The sequence below is a fragment of the Cenococcum geophilum genome (genome assembly GCF_001692895.1).
Source record: "Cenococcum geophilum 1.58 unplaced genomic scaffold K441scaffold_31, whole genome shotgun sequence".
Lineage (NCBI taxonomy): Eukaryota > Fungi > Ascomycota > Dothideomycetes > Gloniales > Gloniaceae > Cenococcum > Cenococcum geophilum.
Window position 1 is genome coordinate 62375 of NW_027137589.1, and position 13859 is coordinate 76233.

At 44.8% G+C, this 13859-nt stretch overlaps 4 protein-coding genes and 1 pseudogene across 5 annotated transcripts; 2 read left to right on the forward strand and 3 right to left on the reverse strand.

Annotated features, from left to right (window-relative positions):
* Positions 1–4124: 4124 nt before the first annotated feature.
* K441DRAFT_662631 (MFS general substrate transporter) lies at positions 4125–5771 on the reverse strand. The gene is made up of 3 exons (XM_067649071.1): positions 5706–5771; positions 5640–5642; positions 4125–5469 (listed from the first exon to the last, which is right to left on the reverse strand). Exons 1-3 carry the CDS (start codon positions 5707–5709, stop codon positions 4274–4276), a joined length of 1203 nt encoding a protein of 400 aa, XP_067502054.1. The 5' UTR covers positions 5710–5771; the 3' UTR covers positions 4125–4273.
* A 597-nt stretch (positions 5772–6368) lies between these two features.
* On the reverse strand, positions 6369–8413 carry K441DRAFT_662633 (uncharacterized protein). The gene is made up of 2 exons (XM_067649072.1): positions 7389–8413; positions 6369–7331 (listed from the first exon to the last, which is right to left on the reverse strand). Exons 1-2 carry the CDS (start codon positions 7981–7983, stop codon positions 6697–6699), a joined length of 1230 nt encoding a protein of 409 aa, XP_067502055.1. The 5' UTR covers positions 7984–8413; the 3' UTR covers positions 6369–6696.
* Positions 8414–8839: 426 nt separating this feature from the next.
* On the forward strand, positions 8840–9287 carry K441DRAFT_569920 (uncharacterized protein; the record flags this gene model as incomplete). The annotated part of the gene is made up of 2 exons (XM_067643885.1): positions 8840–8905; positions 8976–9287. The coding sequence occupies 2 exons, from the start codon at positions 8840–8842 to the stop codon at positions 9285–9287; spliced, it is 378 nt and encodes a 125-aa protein (XP_067502056.1).
* A 592-nt stretch (positions 9288–9879) lies between these two features.
* On the forward strand, positions 9880–11430 carry K441DRAFT_706545 (uncharacterized protein). Its single transcript, XM_067653668.1, has 5 exons — positions 9880–10389; positions 10583–10810; positions 10909–10995; positions 11028–11051; positions 11103–11430. Exons 1-5 carry the CDS (start codon positions 10371–10373, stop codon positions 11258–11260), a joined length of 516 nt encoding a protein of 171 aa, XP_067502057.1. The 5' UTR covers positions 9880–10370; the 3' UTR covers positions 11261–11430.
* A 1309-nt stretch (positions 11431–12739) lies between these two features.
* On the reverse strand, positions 12740–12832 carry K441DRAFT_t22 (annotated as a pseudogene). Its single transcript has one exon. The product of its transcript is annotated as a tRNA-OTHER (tRNA).
* Between the last annotated feature and the right edge of the window lie 1027 nt (positions 12833–13859).

Below are 13859 nucleotides of genomic sequence, written 5' to 3' on the forward strand. Positions count from 1 at the left end.
GTAAGTGCCTATTTTTCTTTAGGGTTATACCTTTCAAGTCTCTAGTATAGGCCTTTATCCATAAATATAAGGTTAATTGTACTTCTGGCGGTGCCTTATTACCATATAATTGCTCCTAGGGGGGTAGCCAGCTTAAGGCCCCAGATATCTATAGCTCTTAGTAGGCACTCTAACTGTTAATCTTTAGTAATATAGATACCCCCCTACCGCGGGTAGTAGAGGTTTATATCTCCTAATAGAATAGACTCTATACCTTCGGTTTCCAGTAAGCTTATTACTAATATAATATTCTCTGTTTGTGGGACCCCTTTAACCCTAGGGTTATATACATTAATAATTTATACCAGTCCCCTATATGTTTGGATTATTATAACTATAATATCTAGGTTAACTATCTACTATAACTATAAGGACAGGCTAATAGCCTTGCTAATTATAAAGCATACGTGTATAGCTACTTTTGGTTTATATAGGAGCTGGAATCCTTGGGGGCAGTATATTAATTATATAAAGGTATTATAATACGGCTCTTATATAGCAAGGATATAGTATTTCTTTAGGTCTAGACTATCTAGTAGGGGCCTTACAAGACGGTGGTTTGTGTTGCCGTAGTTATACTATATAATAGATAGGTGGCGGACCCCCAGTAAGGGTCCTTTAACTCTCCTTTATTCCTTACTTCTTCTATTTCCACTTTCTTTAGGATATTTAGAGCTTCTATCTCTTATATCTATACCCTAGTCACTACTTATTTTATATAGAGCTTTCTATTCCCATATCTTATATTCCTATTAGCGCTTCTATATCTAAATCTGTTATTATTACCGGTTCTTCCCCTATTCTTACTAGTCGGCTATATACCCTTTATAGGTTAGCTACGAATGTTATATTTATCGCGTTAAGTCTAATTCTTAATTGTCCTGGTTTTAAGCCTGCTGTTGCTATTTATAGGGGTCTTCCTACGGGGCGTCCTCTCCCTTATGTCCCCTGTAACCCTTATATCCCTAATTAGTCTAGTAATATTACGCGGCGTCGCTTCTAGCCCGTTAAGGCTTAGGATGGCTAGCCTAGCCCTCTAGTGTTAAAGGTAGGAAACGCTAGAAAGGTATCTGCGTCCCCCTAGCTTATTACCTATTATTTCCATTTATATAACCTAGCGTGCAGTTATTCCCGTAGCTGTTAAGCCCTTACCTTCCGTCTCCTATATTTAATACAGTCTTCTCTCTCCTACGCCTTATATATGCTTTGGTGGCAGTTTACGCATTTTATTTAGTCTTAATTTAAGCAGTATCTCGTATTATAGGGGCCTGCACAGTAGCCGTAGCACACCTGTACTGCGCATATAGATTAGGTATGTCCCTATTATATACAGCAATAGCATTATTCTAGGCGTAGTCTGTGGTTATAGAGCCTTATATTATATATAAGGCCATTTATAATTATTCCTTTTTAGATAAGGAGTTTTTGCATTCCTAGTATATATATACTAACAATAAGGGAGCTATGCGTTTATCCGGCGTCTCCCTAGCGAGTCTCCGGCGACCTTTATATCCTCTTATTATTCTTATTATATACTTAGTTTACATTTTCTTATTAAAGCTATTAGATTTGGGTGATTCCAAGTCCTAGTATAAGGCGTTCCGTTTGTCTTACTATCTCCTATATAATTGCTATATTATCTACCTAGCGTCCCTTTTCTACCCTAAGGCTTATAGGGACCGCTAAGACTTTAACTAGGTAATCCTTACGAAGTACTTTTATACCAATACGTTCTCCTAGCCTATCCCCTACCCTTACGGCTCGTTCCTTTGCCTATTAGTCCTTTAGGGTAACTCTAATATCTCCGCTCTTAAGGTATTAGACTATAACAGCGTTATAGACCTCTTTATGAATCTCTATAAGGACTTCTGTTTCTAATTATCCCCTAAGCCCCTCTACTTATTCTGTGTTTAGTTATATTATAATTATATACCCGGTTATTANNTTAAGGGGGGTANGTTCCCTATNCTATANAAGNNNAGCTANAGCGGCNNAGGTGCGGTTCGCNNGTAAGGGGGGGTTNTANTTATTTTTAATTTTNCTTAGCCGTTAGAGGATTTAATTAAGGGTTTGCTAAAGGGGCGCCTAAGGTTCGCTAGACTAGCGGAGCTATTCTACTAGCTATATTAGTTCATTATAGCTAATAGTTACTCCCCCGCAATTCTAGATACTAGACGCGTCTAATAGGCTTTATATTTTATCAGATGCCTTCTTAATAGAGGTATTTCCGCTTTATAGTGTGGTATTCGCCCGTCTTTGTTGTGGAGGGCCATTGCTGGGCGTAGTTCTAGCGGTCGCGCGCGAGTGCGAGCCACCGTCGTTCGACGTGTGCCTCCCCTGCGATGCATGCATCTCAGGGGGATTCTCTGGGTGTTTTTCAGGGTTCTTTTGGTTGGTTTTAGTCTTTTTGGGCCGGGTGTAGCAAGAGCTCCAGCAGTATATATCTTATTAAGAATAAGACGTTATATGTGGGTTAATTTTAGTTTTATATATATAAGTGATTTATTATAGATATGTAGATATATATAAAATATAAAAAATATAAAAAAGTAAATTTTTAAATAGTAAATAGCTTATTTATTACTATTTTTAATAAAAAGTTAACTAAATTAATAAAAAATAAATATATATAAAAAATAAATATTTTTTTTTATAAAAATAATTTCTATATATTAAATAATTATATTAATAGTTTTTTTTAATTATATTATTTATTAGGGGGGTATTAGTTAAGGATAAACAGTGTCTCGCTTGGGGGGGTGTCTCGCTTGGGGGGGTGTCTCGCTTGGGGGTGAGGCACGTTACAATGTCGACGAAATGCTGCCGAAGGCCACCACTAAAAACACCGAATATATATATATTTTGAGGAAGTTGAGAAAAAGTCGTGATGCATGACGTCACAGTTGTACGTTTCTGCCCTTCATTCATCAACCAGCTGCTGATTTTATAGGAAAATCCTCCATCAGAGTCCTCCCCCGAATTGTTACCACCCATAGGCTTTATACGCGTTCCTGATGTTGATAAGGATAAGCCAATAGAGGATCAGCTTAAGGTTATAAGGGAGGACGTGTTATACACGTCAAATGAGGTGTATCAGGTGTTGCAGGTGGTTGAACGGTTCAATCAGCGATTGTTCGGTATAGAGGCTCGATTAAAGGCAATAGAGGAGGGCCTGAAGGAAGTCAAGAAAGGTGCTGCGGCAAAAGCTCAATTATCTTTGGAGTCTCAATATCGGAGGCGTGAGGAAGTAGAGGATCAAAAATAGTCACCTGATCGTCGCCTGCTGAACGGAGGCTGTCAGAGCACCGAAGGCACAGAGGAAGCCTACAAACCTCGCATTCGTATACTGTTCGCCTTATCTTCGCTGTGAGCTTCCTTGCCTACTTCCATCCAGCATCCAGCATCTTGGTGAGCCCTTATAGCCATGCTTCTTTGTAAAGCCTTTGATACAGCGGTGAGTTCGCGTTTTACACCGTCGAATCGCAGGTAGTGGGGTTTTGACAGTGACGTAGGTGGTTTTTCGATTTGTTCCAATATTTTTATGAGCGGGTCCAACACCAGGTTGATATTGTCCATATTTTTGTAAGCTCGAACGGAGAAGGCGCTTAGTATCTTGCTCATTTAGGCCCGTCTGCCGGCTGCCCGTAATAACGAGGTTCCGTGCTGATCGTATGCGGGGGCGGCGATGGGTTTGGGGGGTCTACTTGATGCCCGGGAGATCTTGTTGATAATGCGGCTGCTCTCGAGGACTTTATTAGTGCATTCACACCGCCCCTTTCCGGCTCCCCCATTGAAATCCGTAACACTGCAATTTTAGCGTAGAGGGCGTCGTAGGTTGGGAACGTACGACTTTCTAGCAACAATAAGACTAATGTATACTTTGGTGGTATGTACAGCCTATGGATATTTGAAGTGCAAGGAATTTCTAGATACGCTTTGTTCCATATGCTATTGACGTGTACACCTCGTACAAGGGAAATCTTATTCCTTGATTAGACCTCAGTCATGTGCACTACAAGTTTAGCGTATATGGGTGTGTTGGGGTCATGATGTACATTGGGATTTACAAAACTGGTATGAAGTGTGTGGATACAAGAGTACCGCGGATTACGAGGCAGGTTTTAGATTTATTCGTAACGTCATTTCCAAGTTAGTAAAGGAAATGCCTTCTATGTGCATGTTGAATACCAAATCCCAACCCTGGAATGCAAATGCATCATATTAACGAAAACTCTCACAACTTGACCGGCCGAATATCATCTAAACTCTCATTCGGCCTACTCTTGTCATTTCTCCCACAACTCTTCTCACTTTCCTTCTCCAGCTCGCCCTCCCTCGGCGCCTTCTTCCCCTCTTCCGCCGCCAACTCATCCAGTACCTTCCCTCCGGCGCCTTTCTCCACATCCTCTCCACCTCTGTTCTCACCTAACTGCGTCTTCTCGGCGGTCTTCCCATCCGCCGACCCGACAACCTTCTTCCGCATGCTCCAACCTCCACTCCACCCCACCCAGCTCGTCTCCCACGGGCCCCTTATAAAGCAAAACAACAGGGCCGCGCCAATAAACCCGACGCTCGCGCTACCGCTCCGGGTCCACCCACCACTCGCATAGATATGGCTCCCCGCCGCGGTCCCCACCAGCTGCCCACAGAAGGTCGCGACCATGAACGCCGTGTTGACTCTATTGCGCGCTTTGGGCTCGATCGCGTAGATGGCGGAGCGGTTCGCGATCTGGGCGATCTGTGTGCCGAAGTCGTTGGCGAAGGCCTGGATGACGGGCCCCGCGACAGTAAAGGGGCCGAGGTAGGTGCCGAGGCAGGTGCCGAGCAGGCAGCACACCACGCCGACGATGACGGAGAGGTGTGGGACGAAGCGGTCTGTGACGAGACGCGCGTAGATGGGGCCCAGGAACATGGCGGCGATGCCGATGAGTCCGAAGAGCCCGATGATTACAGGGTCGTAGCTGTAAGGGGGCGAAGCGAGAAGGAAAGTTAGGGTGGTCCAGAAGTTTGTGAAGGTGGCGGAGGTGAAGAAGGAGATGAAGCAGGCTTGGACGAGTACCGGGTACTTGGTTAGCATGACGGGGATGCTCCAGAGCATTGAGAAGTAGTTAAGTCCGCCCGGGTTAGCGGATGGGTAGTCGGGCATGAAGAGCCAGAGGAGGATGAAGATTGTATATTGTAAGCCGAGTGACATCCAGTAGACGCTGCGCCACGATACGTAGGTAGTTATGGTGCCAGATAGCACGCGTGCAACGAGGATTCCAAGCATGAAGCCAGAGGCCACGATGGAGAGTGCGGCAGCGCGTCTATGAGGAGGAGCGAGGTCACCAACTAGTGGAAGCATTAGTTGCGGCGTTACGGTCGTAACAGCTGTAATGAAGGAGATAGCAGTAAAGACGGCGAGTGAGCTCGTGACACAAAGGCCAATCCTGGGATTGTGATTAGCGAGTGACTGTTGATATAGGAAGAACGTATCTCTGAGGATATGAAGCAGAATCAATACAAGAGGAATGCAAAATTAATAATGCTTTCGGAGACTCTAGTAGACTTCCAAGGCCTTTCAGGAATTCCTGGAAATGCGCTTTATTATGAGGCAATCAAGGTCTCAGCCAATCTTTCTACATTGATTCCGCTCCACACTTCAGATTGATTGGATAAGCCATACCACATTGTGGCGGTGAAGAGCACCAACAGGAGAACGAAAGGCCTTCTCTTAAACAAATCTCCTAAAGGACACAGGAAGAGCAGACCAAATGCATAACCGGCCTGCATTGCCGTGGGTATCTGGGAGATTCTCTCGTAAGGGACATTAAAGTCATGAGCAAGGATGTTAAGAATAGGATGGTTGTAATATAGATTCGCAACAGTAAAGGCGCCAGCAAAGGCAAAAAGGATGTTCAGGGGCATTGAGAACTCCGGGGGCTTCTCTGGGTCCCAGCAGCATCGCGGAGGTGTCCATGTTAGAACATTACGTATCTTTCGCCATAATGGGATTGAATTGGAGGTTTCGTGATGGGAGGTTGGAGATGTGGAGGCGGAGTTCGATGACGGTGTGGCTTGTGCGTTCCCCACAATATTCTCGCTAACTTCATCCGTCATCGCGTGCTTTGGTGTTTCATGTCCAAACGGCGTCTGAAATCGATTGCTTTGGAGTTTCAAGAGGACATTAGTAGCTTGCAAGTAAAACCATTGCCGGGTCTCCTCAATCCTAAATCCGGTGCCGATAACCGTAGATACATATTGTAACCTTGACCTTGTTATTATTTGGCCTTGGCCCGAGTGTTCATCGTGAAGATACCTACCTACCTAGGGCAGGGTATGCACCAAGACCCGCTTCCAGACAACCCCAACGGTAATCGACTCCCCCACCAGCCGAGGGGTTCTCACTCAACATCACCAACATCAAAATTGTCTACTGTACTCAAGGGTTGAACAAGTGTTTTTATAAATTTATTCACCGAACCCCCACGGTGATTATAATAAGTCGAAGTAACGATGAGCGCCAATCTCGTACCATTTTTGATATCATCTTCACCTGACTCCAAGAAACACCGACATTCACTTCGTACCACCGTAAGTCTAGTGAGCCGGAATGGGGATGAAGAACGTTAGACATTTGGTGTACCATTCTACGCAGCCGTCGCCTGTCTGCTGTATTTATGAGTGAGATACCACGGACCATTCCGAGTCCGAGTGGTCTTGGTCGTCGAGCAGATCATAACCATCTCTCTGATGAAAGTTGCGCTGTTGAATCTTCTCAGAACTAACAGCGGCGGGTGGCTGAGTACTTGGTTCACCAACAGTAGTAGAACCGCCTTCCTCTGTGGGCCCATCCTGCAGATTCTCCTCCATGTCACCGACAGTTGGCCTGACGGTAAGGAATGAGTCATCCAACCTTTCTTTCTGGAATTGGAGCAGCGGTTCGACATCGCTCTGATCTCTGGAATCTAGTTCAGCCTCTGAGGAGGCGTCACTTGGATGATCATCCTCAGACAAGTTTGGTTCTATCTTTGGACGATGAACCAAAGTAAAGCCCTGAGCCTCATCACTTGAAGACTCTCCGCCACCCATAGGACTATTCCTTCTCGTTTCTTTTGGTCTATGCACGAATGTATAGCCTGACTCTGGGGGTACTTTTCGTCGCTTCCGTTCGCGGGCCTCAACGTTGATGTCTGAATGAGGATCGTCACACCAAAGTTCGAAGAGGAAATCGCCAAGGGCAATTTTGTCCATCTCAGCATCAGGATGCGGGTTTGGTCGACAAACGGGGAGACGCACGATATCGATTGCTCCTGTAACTTAGGAATTAACAAACTACCACTGTGATCGTCGTGTCATATGGGGCTTACCGTCATCTTCAAATCCCCGTTTGAAACTAGTACGGCAAAGGTCTCGATGGAAAGGTTGCAGCTCAAAAGCCGTCTGTCGGAATTCCTTGTTCGTTCCAAGGCCATGGTACAGGAAACAGAAAACACAATAATTCAGAATGGTGTCTATAAGCGGCTTTTGATCCGACAAATGTGCATATATAAACCTGATAGCTAGGCACAGGTCAATTGGTGGTGTTGGTTGACTGCATGACAGTTCAGTTTCCCGGATGATATTCGCGTGTGCTAATACTTGGAGCTCTGGCACTTCGAAATGGTCTGCCATTCGACAGAGTTCTGCGTGGACGAGCAATGAGCAAGGGACATCGTAGTCGAGATAGTTGCCTTGGTACAAGAAGCGGAGGAAGCACACCACAATTTCCTGAGAGTTTGCTTCTATGATGGCCTTGGGTATATCGTTGGCGCCTATCTCAAAAGACAATTCAAGTAACGGACATCGCTGGCCAATGATAACAGTATCCAGGTTGTAGATTGTTAAGGCGATTCCATTGGGGGTGATGACCATGAGAGAAGCATTGCCGGGAGGGAAATTCTGCAGGAAGTCAAAATTAGCCATCCTGGAATTCCTGCAGATAGCCTTCCACGATGTGAAGCTCAATGTGGGCCGACTTCTGAGAGCTGTTCAGGACGAATGAGAGCTGTAGCTTGAGAACTGATATACGAAAAAGACCGCGGTTTCCTCACAGTGAAAAGTAAAGAGAGGAAGAAGAGGTTTGGGATCGATGGTCTGCAACGTAATCTTTGAGCGGCAAGGCTGCGAGCTGAGCTGTTCACGTCGCCTTGCGAATTAGGCTGCAGCAGTGTGTCGAGGCTGGGAAGCTTTCAAGTATTGCTTCGACTAGATTTCAGCTATGATTCGAATTCCTTGTGCTTGCTATGACCAAATTCCGCCTGGACAGCGGTAACTTATGGCTGGTAGTCCTGCCTAAAAGCTTGTAGACGAGCGGGGCTTGTTCAGCTTGGTAAACAGCCACGGGATCAGCAAGCAGTGTGATGCGCGAAGCATGGTGGAGGAACCCTTGAGCGGAGCATCACCATCATTGGGCTGTGGAAGCCACTGCCAGGATGCTGGGGCAGAGAAGACCTCCAGCCACAGTACCTTCTGCATGATGATTAATGATCAATAGCTTCCATCACAGCCACGCAGCAGTAACAGGACTCTGTGCATTGTACCTATTCTAGAAGACTGGTGCTGGTCCAAGCTGCTAAGCTCAGCCCCTTACGCGACGCCTTAGTTAGCCCGTCTGGCGGGGCGGTCGTGAGCATCCACTGGGAAACCTGACGGGAGCCTTAGAAACCATCATTTCTTCCAGACCACTGGAATCTCCAACGCTGAATCTGCTCTTTATATTCTTTTACATGCCAGCAAACCATCCAAACCCTAAAATACGCAACCTTTATTACCGTTAAAAATGGCGTGGTTCTCCATTCTTCCCGACAACCTTAGTGTTGTTGAGACCTGGGCAGCCCGTGTCTTCGTAGGTTGGCCTGAACATTCCAGCGCTCTCTTCAGCCGATTCAATGAGCTAACCATGTTCGCTCTAATAGATATTCCTCGGTATGCTTACTATCGGGCCTTGGGCGGTGCTCCTTGTATATGACGTTCTCCTCTACGTCTGGCGGTCAATTACCCACGAAATACCATTTATCGGGGGCCGAGCTCGTGGAAAAGCTCGTCCACGAGCCCCGAGTCTTAAAGAAAGGCCTGACGGGCATCGCCGAAGATTCAGTCTCGCTCCAGCAACCTCACGAAATATCAGCTCTCTAGCTCGAACAACCGGAGACACTCGACCGGATGGTTCGGATTTGACTAGGCGATGCATCAACGAGGATTACGAGGATAGCTCGTCGAGTACCTGAGTTGAGAATACTTGTTTCGGGAGCAACTTGCAGAATCTACGGAATATGCTCCGCCAAAGATCTCCAGATCTTCATTGGGAATCCGTCATGCATTGGCCTAACGACCTTGGAGACGAGTAGAAAGAATCCCGGATACACGGTGTTGTGAGCTGAGAGCTAAGGACTCAACAAACACGTCATACGGATACTCCTATTGTAACGACAGATATGTTTGCTCTTCACAGCTTCTCAGAGCTCGTTTGGCCAAGCCCCGCTTCACCTGCGAGCTGTCGACTACCAGATTCTGCCCCATCTCTGATATATCAATGCCGCGAGGCCAGATCCCAACTCCCTGAGCAATTTTTTGATGAATTACTCTTCCGCATAAACAGAATGACGGTTCAAAATACTTAGATGCTGTCTAGGCAGCTGCTGGAGGTTCCATGCTGCCACAAAGGAACTTAGACTGAAGTGCAATACCCACAAAGCATTTCGCATACTAGAAACTTCAGCAGAATCCTTTGAATTTTGGGGAATACAGCTCGCCTCGCGCGCTAAACCTGGTCTTTATAGGTTCTAACACCCCAACATGCAGTCTGACGCAGTGAATGAAGCCATTTCATGGACATATTCAGAATCCTAAGAATATCAAACTGTTTCAAACATGTTCTATGATTTGGTTCCCTCCAGTTTGTGCAATGACTCTGGAACATCCGGTCGTCTCCGGTGTGGAAAACCTCCGCTCTGGTCTTTGCTGATATCTGTTATACCAATCTCTCTAAATCGGGCCTGTTCTCGTCCTATCATTGAATAGTATCCCATCCCAGAGGAAATGTTTGCTCACTTGCACACCCCACACAGGTCAAGTTACGCCGAACGGTTCACAGTATTTGACCGCCTCAGCTCGTGGTCAAAGCCACTTTCGACCTTTTCGCTTCGGAAACTACGTAATCATTGTCGAGGGCCCTCTATAGTACACTAACCGCCAACTGTGGAACAGAAGTAATTTACCAAATCCAGTCTAACCAATGCTCGTTTGTTCTAACACATGATGCTTATTTTCGAAGTCATCGATATGCACCTACTTTCTACCGTGCTTCTGTTATGCTGTGTCATTCCAGCCGTTCGTTTATAGTGTTATATTCATTTTAATTTCGAGTTTGCGTCAACGAGCTCGGGGAGTTTGCCCATTCACCAAATACTATAAGGCATCCGTTGGCTCTATAAAGAATTGGCAGCTCCTCTCCCATCTCCAACCTTTGCACAATTGCTCGAAATTACGAGTTTCAGAGCCTCGGTTATTCCTTCCACGATAGCCTCTCTACGTCCACTATTATCTCTTGATGACTACCATCGATCCTCACCTCCGTCGCCTTACGAGATGGACCCTCGAGATCCCCGTAGTATGAATGCCGCCTTCGACGCGTGTCGAATGGGTATGGACGGCCTAGAATATTTTGGAGCAATAGGGATGGGGCCCTTCGCGAATCGTTCGCACTCACGAGGACCTTATCCACCTGGATACGACCAAGAAATAATGATGGGTGGCAACTAGCAAAATACTGATGATCTTGTGCGAAGGTTGAAAACATCTTATGAGAAAACATGCATGCAGCAACACTGACGCTCATTTTCCTCCTAGAACAAATCTTCTTTGCGCAGTTCGTTAATGGACAAATCACTTGCGCTGCAAGATGCGGTCGGCTGCAGCCAAAAATGTGTGCCGATGGTAGATTTCCTCTCGATTTCCGCACAAAACAGTGGAAGAAGTCAAAGTTATGGACCGTATGTAAAGAATTCTATCTACGTATTTAAGCCCTCTCATCATACTTATAGCCACGGCGTTGGATCGCACTCTCCGAGCATATGTGCTACCAACTAGCCTGCGCTCTCTTCAGCTTACCTCTTGTAATCTCGTCAGCACGAAGATAGTACATCAAGCAAAGCTCTGCACATTATTCGGCTTCCTAGGCGCAGTACTAATATCAGCATGAGCGCATGGAGAGGAGTGCCCTCATGCCGTATTAGTCATTAAGTCGCATATACGTCATTGTCGTACGTGCTGTTTCATGTGATTTTTAGAAGTTAAATAAGTCTCTTCTATAGAGACTACCTCACCTGGACTGGTCATAGTAGAACTTAGTAGAATATAGTAGAAGACGCGCTCTAGCACTATTATATGCCCTATATATAATACAGTACCTATTAACCTAGTAACTAAGTAATATAATATACCCCTTTCCTTCTATTTTCTTGCTTTCTTTCTCTACACAACGTCTTAACTTTACCACGTAGTCTATATACATAGCTTAATAATATCTACTTCGCTATATATTATTGTCGCTTATACTTACTTTATAATATAAGGTTTATTTAATATGCGTGCTTATTATAAGACTTATACTTCTTACTTAAGTAGTAACTAAAGGGTTTTATTAAATTAATAATACTTTATAAATTAGCTACCGTTTTAGCTAGCTATAAGGGATATTACTAGGGTATACTATATAGAGTAAGTAAGCCAGGTATAAGTTATAGAAGAGTTAATAGAAGAGGACGATGATATAGTAAAGAGTAGGATATAGTGATACCCTCGTATAGTACGGTAGGGTAGACCGTTCCCTAGTTCGCTTCGGCTACGGTGCGTTAGCACCCCTTTGTATATAGACTCTATTAGGCAGAGAAGTCACGAAGGATAAGAATATATACTTGTCTTAACATACTTAGACCACACAGGGAGGCCTATACCTATATACCCAGCCCATTAATAAGTCTACCGTAGTATTTCCTACAAGGCTTCGTTACAGTTTTAGCTATTTCGGCGTTATTAATATCGCCTATCTAGGCGTTAGGTAAAAACTAAGGATTATTTTAGAACTGTGCTAGGAACGTATTAGTTTTAGTAAAGGCGCGTATAAGTCGCGATTACTCTAGGGCGGAGGTTAATTAGCTAGGGTATAAGGAATTAGTAATCGCGATAGGGCGCAAATTAAATATATTATAAACTATTACAGTGCTACAATAAAGTAGACTAAATAACTACGTTGTGGTATAAAGAGGAGAAGAAGGTGGAAAGGGGGTATTGTATATAAATAGTAGGGCCGGCCACCGAGGCACTAGTAGTGGGCTAGCCAACAGTAGGAAATAGTACGAGACAGTATGAAACAGTATGCGTTAGGTCAGTGCCGTAACACTTATATTAATTTCGTTAAAGTTAATAGTTTGCCTTATATAAATAGAGCGGCTTAGCTTCTAAGAGCTTGTTAAAGTGGCTTAGACCAAGGAACAGATGGATCGATCGAATAGGTTAGCTTGCGGATATTCGATAATCCGCGCAGCGGACATTCATCGGTTTCTTGGTCTGAGCATGCTGAGACAAAATATATACAACAAGAGAAGCTATCACGTAATCTCAGGAAGCTCCCATAGATATCCACGTACCCTACCAATATGGCGCAAAAAAAAAATAAACTCGACAGAGGCAAGGATCGAACTTGCGCGCCCGAAGGCATTAGATACCATGAATTTTTCAAGTCTAACCCATTAACCACTATACTTATTTTAGCAAGAGCTCTAACTCGGGCGGGGCCACGTTACCTCTGGCACTCTGCCTTTAGCTAGGAATGAGAGCTGCAAAGATTTAAATAATACATTTTCTTAAAAATTTTGCGCTTACTCCAGTTATTCTTTTTCTCCAATGTAAGCCATTTAGTTCTCTTTACGTAGAGCACATAAAAACACTACCAATTAAGTTACAAGCATAGAGAATTTTCCCAGAATCAGGAGGTATATATTTGGCTTACCTACCCGACAGCCTAGACTTACCGTGCGGTATTCCGTCCTCCTCTATACCTTAATCCACCCAGCTATATTATGGTACTGTTGGCAGCATAAGTACTCAGATGTAGGGGCTTAGTGTACCCCTACTACTAGTACTAAGCTGAGCGCACTTATTGGATGCAGGAGATAGAGAATAGGGGACCTAGGTTGGGCCCTTAGGATAAGGCACCTAGATCTTTTTCTACACGTCCCGCTGTTCCTTTGGGGTGGAAATCATGCTGCAAGCAGGAGGACCGCAGGCGTATACACACACACACACACACAGGGCATTCAAATGGGAGCAAGGGCAGGATAACTCAAATTTACGGCATTTACAAATTAAATGGAAGCATGGTACGAATGGCAGACAGGGCAATATAGGCAATCTGGAGATCAAGTCTTGGTCCAGGAGACCGTCTCCGAGCGGTGACCTACGGTGCCTTTTCCTCTCGTCGATGTAGTACAGGTGCTACCTGGAAGGATACATGCTGTATTGCCACTCACGTCTCCCTTGGAGGTTTTTTGTACCTAACTTAACGGTATTCGTCTGCATGGACCGGAACGGGGATCAGACATTAAGTAAGAATAAATATATATATATTTGGCTTTACCGAAAGCGTTAAGCAGTGTACTTTTTGCCTTTATTTTTATGCGATTAAACACTTTGCGAACCCCATCTTCTGTGAAATTAGGGATAGGCTCGACGATATCCTTATACTTCTCGCTTCTCACTAAATGCTCGTTGAGAGACAATATGGGCTTAGATACTTGGGT